This window comes from Haliotis cracherodii, unplaced genomic scaffold, assembly GCF_022045235.1.
Source record: "Haliotis cracherodii isolate W230 unplaced genomic scaffold, xgHalCrac1.p SCAF_6, whole genome shotgun sequence".
In the NCBI taxonomy this organism is placed as follows: Eukaryota; Metazoa; Mollusca; class Gastropoda; order Lepetellida; family Haliotidae; genus Haliotis; species Haliotis cracherodii.
Genome location: NW_027266319.1, coordinates 68,172,166 through 68,185,845, shown reverse-complemented (window position 1 = coordinate 68,185,845; position 13,680 = coordinate 68,172,166). Strand labels below are relative to the sequence as shown.

At 42.3% G+C, this 13,680-nt stretch overlaps 1 protein-coding gene across 1 annotated transcript in view; it reads left to right on the top strand.

Annotated features, from left to right (window-relative positions):
* Positions 1-13,680, top strand: part of LOC139446631 (uncharacterized) — an 81,255-nt gene that overhangs the window by 6,522 nt on the left and 61,053 nt on the right. Inside the window, 11 exon segments of the mRNA XM_071227910.1 lie at positions 110-283; positions 629-769; positions 2,927-3,040; positions 3,919-4,176; positions 4,611-4,746; positions 4,898-5,108; positions 5,658-5,816; positions 6,256-6,485; positions 7,528-7,860; positions 8,201-8,327; positions 8,439-8,675. Coding sequence (XP_071084011.1) covers positions 110-283; positions 629-769; positions 2,927-3,040; positions 3,919-4,176; positions 4,611-4,746; positions 4,898-5,108; positions 5,658-5,816; positions 6,256-6,485; positions 7,528-7,860; positions 8,201-8,327; positions 8,439-8,675 — 2,120 coding nt within the window.

The following is a 13,680-nucleotide window of genomic DNA, read 5'->3' as shown; positions in this document are numbered from 1 at the left end:
ACAAATATATTTAAGGGACTATTCAGTACATTCATATAAATATGTAATCTGAAAAAGGCTCTGTCATTGATTGACATGTACTTTATTGACTTCATCACCACATCCATAGCCATCTGCGACAACGCCATCAACCCCACCGGCGCCTGCAACATAGACTACACTACGTCCCACATCATCTACAGCAACGGCGTGACCCAATACAGTAGCGGGGGAACCTGCAGCCTCCCCGAGATATGCACAAACTGCAAGATGGGCTTCTATGCCAGCCCAAACAGATGCCGGAGTGAGTGGTTAACGGTGTACTTTTCTAAAATGCACACGTATTCCTCCATGACCCGAGTGCTCACAGACCAACATACAGACAACTTATATGACCACGGTAGTGGGATGATCTGTAGAATTATATTTTGTTTCATTTTCCCGAAGAGAGGCTTGGTAAATTGGCAGCCCTGGCTGGTTCATGGAAATAAATCAATAATAGGGCGCTGACATGTTTTAATAATCTTTATACATATATCACAACTTGATATCTTAAATACGTTGACAAAGTCTGAAATACCTTCTGGTCACGTGGTTACCTGCAGTTCTCAGGTCGGTAGTGTCTGTATGCCCTGTTTTCTATGGACAGTGTGCTCGGCCATCTCCAACTGTGACCTGGAGGAATGTACATCGCCCTCTGACCAGGAGTGTTCCCGGTGTGAAGGGGTGTACAGGGAGCTGGCTGGGGAACGAGCGTACACCGTCACCGCAGACAAGAAATCCTGTATCCGTAAGTATCGGCAATTGTGGACAGTCACACATCTGTGACATGCTTGTTATTTAATACTGGCTTCAACTGTACACAAACACAGAAAAATGTTGCATATTTCCATTGGACAAGGTGTTACAAATGCCTCCTTTGCTCACAGGATATCCGTAACTGATGACAATAACAACCTATTTAAAAATCAAATGTAGAAATTGTTGTAACAGTTGTTCATATGAGTGAGAAAAGGACTTTGTTCATTTTGAACATTTGTGACTTGTGACGACATTTAATGTTTCAAACAGGCTGGTTTTTAAGAAGTGTGTTTGAAAGACCTTTAACAACTTGTGCTGGTGGATGGGGGTATAAACAGTAATAGGCCAAAGTATCGAACAGAGAGTATAGTACTTGATATTGCTTTGAAACATTTGATTAAATCAAAAACAGTTTCGTGCGTGTGTTTTCAACTTTGTGCTGAAGACATGTCAAGTTCTCTTTTGTACTACATTCCAAAGCTCCATAAAATTCCGTACTACGAGAAATATACACCTCACCAAAAGTATCTCACCACCAAAATTTGTTGATAATCAGAAAAGAAAAGTGTTAAGAGAAGCTTGAAAGCAAAATAAATGTGTTACTTAACATCACAGAAGATGTTAATTCAATAATACAAGGAAAAATGAGCATTTGCAAAGAAAAGAAACAACTTTATTCGACAGCTACTACAAGGACTGTAACTGGGTAAATATGATAACTGTCAGGAATGAGATAGGTATATTAAAACGTACATGTCTCAGTAATGTTGTATCCATGTCACAGTTAGATGATCAATAGTGTAAGCCAATATCTTGTGTAGCCACCCTGTGCAAGGACCACATCCACAAGACACCTCCTCATGCTAAAAATCAGGCGCCTGACGACTGAGGTATGTGTTGCAATTCCTGATGCAATGTCTGGGTCATTTTTGGAGATTCTGCACTGGAGGGTCCCTGAATGACCCAACTGATCCCTAGATACTCGACTTGATTCAGGTAAGCCAAAGGCAGAGTCTCAGCGGCGTTGTTCTGGAGATGGTCAGTAGTCAGTAAGGTAGGGCATCGTTGTCCAAAGAGACAGGACGTGTTGCTAGTGCATGGTTATCAAAATGAGGCTCAACAAAACCGTCCAATATTGTATGTTGGTACCTTTGTCCATTTAGAGTCCTCTGAACAGTCAAAAAATCAAATTCCAATTTGGTGATGCGATACTTTTGATGAGGTGAATAAATTGCAGGGCTCAGCAAATGTACCACCAAAGATGGCCCCTATCTCAGAGATTAACCATAATCCTTAATACAGGAAGAACTTCTTTATATTCACAGTTAATATAGTATTAGAGAGAGGACCTGGTGATGAAGGGGATTCACAAAAGTCAAAGCTTTAGCGTTAATCTTTGCGATTCTCTAAGAAGTTTTGATTTTTCAACTTCATACCACACTATTCCACTTGTATCAAATACTTTTTGTGCATATAAAGAAAGTCCTCCTTCGATTGCATTAAGAATTATGGTTCATCGTTGAGACAGGGATTTCGTGGTACATTGGCTGGACCAATAAACAAATGCTCACAAAATAGACGTAATCTTCGGGCTCTTACGTTTCCTACGATTACAAACGCCCTTTGTTACCTTTATCAAACATTTAATATTGATCGTGTATTTGAGCCATTCTGATTGTCAGTGACAGGTAAAAAGTAATCTTGGGTCAGGGACTTGAAATTCGAAAAATGAGCCCTCTCACTCACTTTAGCCATACCTACTTTTCTCATCATGTCAGAATTATAAGTATTGCACATTTAAGGAAGAAGAAAGGCCAATTGCCAACCAATCGAACATGCCTGATTTATTTTGAAACCAACATTTCAAAATGTTTTCATAACCTTTAAATTTGATTTAATACCTAGTCCTAATTTATTTTACAGAATAACCAGATAAAAGTTTTAGAGTTTCTGCCTTAACTGACTGGTGCGGATATATTTTATGACAAAAGTAGTGAGGCTCCAGTGTGAGAGTTACTTAGTGATTTTAAAAAATAATCACATATATAATCTATTTCTGTTTACAGTTATAATGGTGCCTGTAGTTATATATAATGCGACCTAATTCGCCTGTATGACTGACACGAGTATGCTGTGTGTTTTTCAGAGGCATGTTCGTGGCGCAGTGACAGTACACGGTGCTACCCAGGACAATGTGCAGAGGAATATGCAAGGAATTGTATCTGTACAACAGAGTTTAGCGGCACTCACTGCGAGAAAAGTAGGAACGAAATACACATACAAAATCAATGTTACACCTTAGTTCCGAGAGGAACATATTGGCACAAACGTTAACTATAAAGTATTACAATATTTTCCAATCAATAGTTTTCTTGTTTTCCTGAAAACATTAAATGTGTGAATGACGGCCTGCACACAGTGAGGTGAACGGTTTCCACTCAACCATATCTCTGTCCTTGCTGCCTGGGTCAGAGTAGGACGCCAGTGGCCCCATTCTTCAATTGGGTGACTTGGCTGATTGCAGGTCCTCGTGCATGGATAGTTGGTGATGTCACGGGTTTGCCGGGTCCAGGCCGTTGATATATCTATTTTTGCCTGCTGTTTTAACAACAGTCACTAATCCGCTCTTTTCTATAAATACCTCTTGGGTTTGCTGCAGAATGTGATCCAGTTCAACATTGTTTAGTTTCTGAAATTACATCACCACCTCCATCGCTCCTGTCTGTAGCTCAGCACACTCTTTTGGCTTGTGTTATTCGTAAAGGGTTTAAAATTAAGATATGGTTGCGAATGTATGTAGAGAAAAGTCAGAGAATAACCAATTTTGATTATCCATGGAAATAGTTTCCTTGGGGCATTTTTCCAACTGTCTTCCCGTTATCAGGAAACTGATGAATCTGGCGGTTACAGACCATGTCATCTGATACATCCGCCTTCCACCTGACATATATGTTACGGCTCGTTAGAGTCTGACAGTTACAGTAATATTCAAGCTACTTGGCTTGATTGACAGGTCCTATCAACTTTGTTTGATGCTACTCTTCGTTCATTGGCTACTGACTTTGTGGGCGAAAAACATGGATGTATGATACACTAGATCACCGAGAATGTATTCACTCACTCCCCTTGTATTTCCAGTCGACACGTTCCCGTCTATTTTGTACAACACACTGAATGTGACCGGCCCGGGCCTGGACAAGGTGGAAGCCCCAGACAACCCCAATGAAGGAGCTCCCCAAGACGAGTCCTGGACCAACATCAACGACACCAGGATGATCTACTACAAATTCGAGACCAAGTTCATCATGACTGCGACTCCACCGCCCATACAGGCCTATGTTGAGGGATTTGCTGTTGGCATCATCAACGCCAAAGCAACATTTGAAGTTACACGAAGTATGAACTCTGTGTTCTTTTAAAGTGTATTCCTTCATGATCATTGATTAATATTATGCCCGATGTCATGGCTATTTTGACTTTATCACATGATCACGTGTTTGTTCAGATGAGCAGTTGACTTGCCCTTGCATTTGTTTTCTACTGGTGTCACCTTTTTCCCAAGCACCTGGTATCATCATCATTTGAGAGTGATTCAAAAACACATTCTAATGATACAGACGGAATTGTACTATTGACTCTTATGCTTTTTATGGTTATTTAAAGGGTTTTGTGGCTTCCATTGATATCATAAGTTATCCATTGTTAGTTGCTATTTGCTAAATATGTTCACTTTGGTATGTTTTAATGGTAAACCGTTAAGATTTCTCAATAGCCTGTGTGTGAGCTCTCCGATTAATGTACACAAATCTAAGGTTGTAAGTTTGTTCCAGGCGACTCTGTCATACTGAGCACTGTACGACCTTGCAATGGCCCCAGTAAGACGGCACCTCATCAAACTAAGTTGACCTGTGAGGAGGACGTGACTGCGGATACCTTTCTCTCCCATCATGTGGAGCATGGAGATATGTGAGTCACATGGCATGAGAGGTCTTGAACAACCAACATATTGTTACAGTAATCAAGCTAAACTTATTGAATACCCATTGACAAATATAATAGCAGCCGACATATTATGCAAGCTAACTGAACTTCTCTGATTATCCGATTTATTCCTCAGAATGGAATTTACATTTGAGGCAACTAATGGTGGCTACGTTAAAGTGAGGAACAAGGAGAGCGGCAGTCTCGTGACCTACTACTACGGAGGGAAGACACAAATCAATCGTTTTATCCTCAGGTTTGACTTTATAGACCCACATCACTGCAGTGTAGATCTGGAGGAGAACTGCACAGATGACATGATATCGCTGGCCAAGACCCACACACAGGTCATTTGAGAATTTGTGAAGAACGATTATTGTTCTCAATACTGAGTTTAACAACCAGTCCAATTTCTGAATCAGTGTACAGGAAAACCAAATAGGAATAGATTATAGATTATAGTTGCTTTATTAAATAATTTTATATATTGGGAACCTGGGAAATTGAAATTCTGTAATTGTAAAATGCGAGAATAGCATTCTTGTTATTATTCTAGTATTGTAAGACTGTAGAAACATATATATGTAGCTTGACAGTATGATAGATATCTATTGTAGGAATGACCTCATACAAACCTTCTGTGATGTCATGGACTATTGCTGAATAGTGTAGTTATTATCTAGTCTGTCTAGTATGGTGCAACATTGTTATACATGCATGTACTCTTGGTCTCCAGGCTAATGGACACATTGGATACAGGAGCAAAACCTGCACTTTGCTGGATGCTGCTTCACTGGCCATAAATCGGCCTGATTGTTACATAATGTTCACATGTCAGTGATGTCCTTGTGTTGATTAGTGTCATATACACATGTAATGTATCCGTCTGACTACAGGCTCCGATCAGTGTCACGTGGCAGGGATGGAGGGACGACGTCCTGGTGTTCTCCTACTTGGTGTCGATATTTGAACTTTTTGACAAACATCCCAACAGAAGTGACTCTCAGCTCGTGGAGAAATCACTAGCCTTTGAATCTGACAGATACATCGGCGAGGTATGCTTTTGTGACAGATAATATGCCTTCACTCGGTCACAGAGAGTTGCGTCGATTACAGGTGTCAGGACCATTGAGTCGCTGATTGGAAGCGCAGATTCGCAACGAATTTGATCCTTGGTCTCGACACCACATCCGGGCACGTGGGTTTCAAGACCCGTGTCCCCATCTGCTTTGCTCCCACATTTAGCTGGCAAGCTGTGATATGTGGTCATGGTGGGCTTTGCTTTATCATGCTACAAACATAACCGATGTTCTTACTTGTCACCTTGCCAATCCAAATGTATGATCAACAAGTTCACTAGGGGGAATTACACACATGCATGAAATAGTTGATATATCATGATCATTATGTGTGATTGTTTAATGTCAAGCCAGTACATTTTTGTCATCTGATCTTTCACATCTTAATAATACATCGTTCATCCTTGCTTTGCAGATATCTTCGAGCCAGTTTCATCTGCCACACCCCGGGGTGTTTGCGCTTGTTTTAACCGCTTACGACAAGGCCGAAAACAGCAAGAGTGCTCGGCGAATATTCATCTATGATGAGGTGTCAAAAGTGGGCGTGGTCCATGACACGAGGCTGCTAGTGACGTCATCGGCTTCTATAACAAGCCACCGCTGGCAGTGGAATACGACGGACGTGTCTGTCGACTGGGAGAAGAGGTAAGGAAGCATGCGTCAACCAACTCGTGTCATCTGCGTCACTGTAGTGTTTCTCCAGGCATGTGACTGTTCAAAATTAGTGCCTGTTCACCAAACCACGAAGGGGTACCCAGTCGGATAAGAAACGCCTGACAGGCAGCTTTGGTTGAATACTCCCCAGGTCGTTGAGGACGTAACTAAAGTGCTGAGTGATCTATTGACAGGGACATAATCGCCACTAGAATATTTTACGACATGGAGTGAGTAAATTGGGTTTTACTCCGCCATCAACATTCCAACAATATCACGGCGTAGGACAAAAAAAATAAGCGCAACACCTTGTACCCATGTGGGGAATGGAACCCGGGCCTTTTGTGTTTCTTATGCTTCATTTCCCCAATACCTGCCTATTATGGGTGAACATGGAGTCGAATTCCCTCAACGTTGGTAGGTTGTATAGTGACGGCTTTCGGAAAGAGGATACCCGTGGCGTCAGGGGACCATCAGGTATCATGAGCAGTAACAAATGCTATCTGTCAGACAATCAGTGGTTGGTTGACAATTAGTAGAATGTTGTATTCACTGTATGCGGTCAGCAAGTTAACACACATTGCAACCAGATCCCAGTTATTCCCTACCCAAGTTTCGTCCATGTTATAAGACATATATGGATGTATTGAATCAAATCAGATTCTTTTTAACCATTTGATCAAATCTTACCCTTAAATTCAACATTACATTTATGATAAGAGGAAGCTCCTTCTATCCCGTCCCCACGCCAACATCTTAGCTCATGTGTTGATGTAAATCTGCTATCCTTACAACAGGAAGGTAATGATTAGGCTTTTAAAAAAAAGTTTTTATTTACGATCCCAATTAGTTACATGTGTTTCATGTTCAATTGTTAATCACGTCAATTTGTTTTTGAGTTTTATCCATCAATTGTTATTTGACCGAATAAGCAATCACCTCTACAATTACACAGTTGGTGTCTTGTATCATTGTTCTGTTTATAATAGTTTTCTGTCACAAACTACCTCCTCACATTTATATAACGCGTCAGTGAGAGACATTGTTTACATGTTCCAGGTATATTGGAATACCGCACCGCCTTCCTGATTGACCACAGTGGCGGCAACAGCATCCTCTCTCACCCTCCTGACGCCGACTTCCAGAGCCAGGGTCTGACTCAGCACCAGACAGTCACACCGGTCCTCGTGGACGGAGACACCGTCAGATTCTGGGTCAGGGCGTACGACATCAGGCGCGAACTCCTTGAGGAGAGCGTGGCAGTCCACGTGGACACATCGCCTCCAGTCATAGAGAACCTGTGGCTCACCAGGGGAGACAGACTCAACATCAGTGTTCATAGAGTAGAGGAATTCAATGAAATGACGTAAGTTTCTCTTTCTACATGTTAAGTAAGTAAACAGTACCTTCAACGCGAAACAATGGCAACGGGTGACCCACACGTCTCATCCGCCACAATTTGCGGCTCTAAGTTGCGTCCCTTCGGCTTTCTTGAAATAAATGATCATGGGTTCAAATTCAGCTTCTCATTAACTATGTTTCTAGGTTTGTCAGTACCATACCCGTGCTCGCGGGATTCACATCACTCCAGGGCTTTTCTCCCGTATTAAGCTGACACGCCGTGAAAATAACTAAAATACTGTTCAAAGGCGCGTTAAACCAATCTCAGTCACTCATGCAACTAAGTACTATGTCTTGCATTTAAGATTTGAGTGGCTGGCGTTTGATGACCATAGTGGTCTAGAGACTGTGTCGTGGAGACTCTACGACAACATCACCGGCTCAGACATCTACCACGGAGAAGAACATCTATCAGCTCAAGGAGACACGCAAGTACATACCTTCCTCTGTCATTGGTTGCCTTGTTCTGTTAATATCAATGTTTTCTTTGTCTCAGGGCACGAAAACCTAAGTATTTATTCAGTTGTGTTTGATTACCCCCAGACACTGGCCAACTGCACAGCGAGGTACGGCGACTATGCACGGGGTGACAACTGTTACTGTACGCCAGGGACAGGGTGTTACCACAGACACTTCCAGATCAAACCACGCATAATCTCGTCTAATCTCAGTCACGGTGGCGTGTTCCACGACATGCACAAGGGCGTTCACGACTCCGACTACTTCATCGAGGTCACAGTAATGAACCACGCCAAATTAAACACGTCGCTTGCAATCAAGGTGAGAATAATTCCTTTCTGTCTATATATTTTGTAAAGCATGAGCGAACAATGTGTGCATGAGACATTTTGAACTAGTGTTCGACAGTGTTCAGGTATTTATCTATCTATATTCTTAATATAACGATGATACTACTAAACATACATTAACGGTAACACATTACACATTCCATTATAGCACTGCCCCTCTAGGTGACACATTCTTTAATTTTATTGCCCCTCTAGGTGATACATTCCATATTTTGACTGCCCCCCTAGGTGACACATTCTATCATAGTACTGCCCCTCTAGGTGACACATTCTATGATGTTACTGCCCCTCTAGATGGCACATTCTATGATGTTACTGCTCCTCTAGGTGACACATTCTATGATGTTACTGCCCCTCTAGGTGATACATTCTATGATGTTACTACCCCTCTAAGTGACACATCCTATGATGTTACTGCCCCTCTAGGTGACACATTCTTTAATTTTACTGCTTCTCTAGGTGACACATTCTTTAATGTTACTGTCCCTCTAGGTGACACATTCTATGATGTTACTGCCTCTCTAGGTAACACATTCTATGATGTTACTGCCCCTTTAGGTGACACATTCTAAAATGTTACTGACCCTCCAGGTGACACATTCAAACATGGTACTGCCCCTCTAGGTGACATATTCTATCATGTTACTGCCCCTCTAGGTGACAGATGCTATGATGTAACTGCCTCTCTAGGTGACACTTTCTATCATGTTACTGCCCCTCCAGGTGACACATTCTATGATGTTACTGTCCCTCTAGGTGAAACATCCTATGATGTTACTGCCCCTGCAGGTGACACATTCTATGATGTTACTGCCCCTCTAGGTGACACATCCTGTGACGTTACTGCCCTTGTAGGTGACACATTCTATCATGTCACTGCCACTCTAGGTGACACAGACAATGATGTTACTGTCCCTTTAGGTGACACATTCTTTGATGTTACTGCCCCTCTAGGTGACACATTCTATGACGTTACTGTCCCTCTAGGTGTTACATTCTATGATGTAACTGCTCCTCTAAGTGACACATTCTAGGATATTACTGTCCCTCCTAGGTGACACATCCTATGATGTTACTGCCCCTCTAGGTGACACATTCTATGATGTTACTACCCCTCTAGGTGACACATTCTATGATGTTACTGTCCCTCTAAATGACACATTCTATGATGTTACTGCCCCTCTAGAGGACATATTCTATGATGTTACTGCCCCTCTAGGTGAAACATTCTATAATGTTACTGCCCCTCTAGATGACCCATTCTATCATGTTAATGCCCCTCTAGGTGACACAGTGAATGATTTTAATGTCCCTCTAGGTGACACATTCTTTGACGTTACTGCCCCTCTAAGTGACACATTCTATCATGTTACTGCCCCTCTAGGTGACACATTCTATGATGTTGCTGCCCCTCTAGGTGCCACATTCTATGATGTTACTGCCCCTGCAGGTGACATACTCTATGATGTTACTGCCATTTTAGGTGACACATTCTATGATGTAACTGCCTTTTTAGGTGACACATTCTATGATGTTAATGCCCCTCTAGGTGACATATTCTATGATGTTCTGCCCCTCTAGGTGACACATTCTATGACGTTACTGCCCCTCTAGGTGACACATTCTATGATGTTACTGCCCCTCTAGATAACACATGCTATGATGTAACTGCCTCTCTAGGTGACACTTTCTATCATGTTACTGCCCCTCCAGGTGACACATTCTATGATGTTACTGCCCATCTAGGTGACACAATCTATAATGTTACTGCCTCTCTAGGTGACACATTCTATAATGTTACTGACCCTCCAGGTGACACATTCTATGATGTTACTGCCCCCCTAGGTGACACATTTTATGATGTTACTGCCCCTCTAGGTGACACATTCTAACATGTTACTGCCCCTCTGGGTGACATATTCTATGATGTTACTGCCCCTTTACGTGACACATTCTAACATGTTACTGCCCCAATAGGTGACACAATCTATGATGTTACTGCCTCTCTAGGTGACAAATTCTATAATGTTACTGAGTCTCCAGGTGACACATTCTATGATGTTACTGCCCCTCTAGGTGACACATTCTTACATGTAACTGTCCCTCTATCTGACACAATCTGTGATGTTACTGCCTCTCTAGGTGACAAATTCTATAATTTTACTGAGTCTCCAGGTGACACATTCTATGATGTTACTGCCCCTTTAGGTGACACATTCTAAAATGTTACTGACCCTCCAGGTGACACATTCAAACATGTTACTGCCCCTCTAGGTGACATATTCTATAATGTTACTGATCCTCTAGGTGACACATTCTATCATGTTACTGCCCCTTTAGGTGACACAATCTATGATGTTACTGCCCCTCCAGGTGACACATTCTATGATGTTACTGTCCCTCTAGGTGTTACATTCTATGATGTAACTGCTCCTCTAAGTGACACATTCTAGGATATTACTGTCCCTCCTCGGTGACACATCCTATGATGTTACTGCCCCTCTAGGTGACACATTCTATGATGTTACTACCCCTCTAGGTGACACATTCTATGATGTTACTGTCCCTCTAGATGACACATTCTACGATGTTACTGCCCCTCTAGGTGACATATTCTATGATGTTACTGCCCCTCTAGGTGACACATTCTATAATGTTACTGCCCCTCTAGATGACCCATTCTATGATGTTAATGAATACCCCTCTAGGTGACACAGTGAATGATGTTAATGTCCCTCTAGGTGACACATTCTTAGACATTACTGCCCCTCTAGGTGCCACATTCTATGATGTTACTGCCCCTGCAGGTGACATACTCTATGATGTTACTGCCTTTTTAGGTGACACTTTCTATGATGTAACTGCCTTTTTAGGTGACACATTCTATGATGTTAATGCCCCTCTAGGTGACATATTCTATGATGTTACTGCCCCTCTAGGTGACACATTCTATGACGTTACTGCCCCTCTAGGTGACACATTCTATGATGTTACTGCCCCTCTAGATAACACATGCTATGATGTAACTGCCTCTCTAGGTGACACTTTCTATCATGTTACTGCCCCTCCAGGTGACACATTCTATGATGTTACTGCCCATCTAGGTGACACAATCTATAATGTTACTTCCTCTCTAGGTGACACATTCTATAATGTTACTGACCTCCAGGTGACACATTCTATGATGTTACTGCCCCTCTAGGTGACACATTTTATGGTGTTACTGCCCCTCTAGGTGACACATTCTAACATGTTACTGCCCCTCTAGGTGACATATTCTATGATGTTACTGCCCCTTTAGGTGACACATTCTAACATGTTACTGCCCCAATAGGTGACACAATCTATGATGTTACTGCCTCTCTAGGTGACAAATTCTATAATGTTACTGAGTCTCCAGGTGACACATTCTATGATGTTACTGCCCCTCTAGGTGACACATTCTTACATGTAACTGTCCCTCTAGCTGACACAATCTGTGATGTTACTGCCTCTCTAGGTGACAAATTCTATAATTTTACTGAGTCTCCAGGTGACACATTCTATGATGTTACTGCCCCTTTAGGTGACACATTCTAAAATGTTACTGACCCTCCAGGTGACACATTCAAACATGTTACTTCCCCTCTAGGTGACATATTCTATCATGTTACTGCCCCTCTAGGTGACACATTCTATGATGTTACTGCCCCTCTAGATAACACATGCTATGATGTGACTGCCTCTATAGGTGACTCTTTCTATCATGTTACTACCCATCCAGGTGACACATTCTATGATGTTACTGTCCCTCTAGGTGACACATCCTATGATGTTACTGCCCCTCTAGATCACACATTCTATCATGTTACTCTCCCTCTAGGTGACACAATCTATGATGTTACTCCCCCTGCAGGTGACACATTCTATGATGTTACTGCTCCTCTAGGTGACACATCCTGTGACGTTACTGCCCTTGTAGGTGACACATTCTATCATGTCACTGCCCCTCTAGGTGACACATCCTATGATGTTACTGCCCCTCTAGATGACACATTCTATCATGTTAATGCCCCTCTAGGTGACACAATCTATGATGTTACTGCCCCTGCAGGTGACACATTCTATGATGTTTCTGGCCCTCTAGGTGACACATCCTGTGACGTTACTGCCCTTGTAGGTGACACATTCTATCATGTCACTGCCACTCTAGGTGACACAGACAATGATGTTACTGTCCCTTTAGGTGACACATTCTTTGATGTTACTGCCCCTCTAGGTGACACATTCTATGACGTTACTGTCCCTCTAGGTGTTACATTCTATGATGTAACTGATCCTCTAAGTGACACATTCTAGGATATTACTGCCCCTGCAGGTGACACATTCTATGATGTTTCTGGCCCTCTAGGTGACACATCCTGTGACGTTACTGCCCTTGTAGGTGACACATTCTATCATGTCACTGCCACTCTAGGTGACAGAGACAATGATGTTACTGTCCCTTTAGGTGACACATTCTTTGATGTTACTGCCCCTCTAGGTGACACATTCTATGACGTTACTGTCCCTCTAGGTGTTACATTCTATGATGTAACTGATCCTCTAGGTCACATATTCTATGATGTTACTGCCCCTCTAGGTGACACATTCTATGATGTAACTGCTCCTCTAAGTGACATATTCTAGGATATTACTTTCCCTCCTAGGTGACACATCCTATGATGTTACTGCCCCTCTAGGTGACACATTCTATGACGTTACTGTCCCTCTAGGTGTTACATTCTATGATGTAACTGCTCCTCTAAGTGACACATTCTAGGATATTACTGTCCCTCCTCGGTGACACATCCTATGATGTTACTGCCCCTCTAGGTGACACATTCTATGATGTTACTACCCCTCTAGGTGACACATTCTATGATGTTACTGTCCCTCTAGATGACACATTCTACGATGTTACTGCCCCTCTAGGTGACATATTCTATGATGTTACT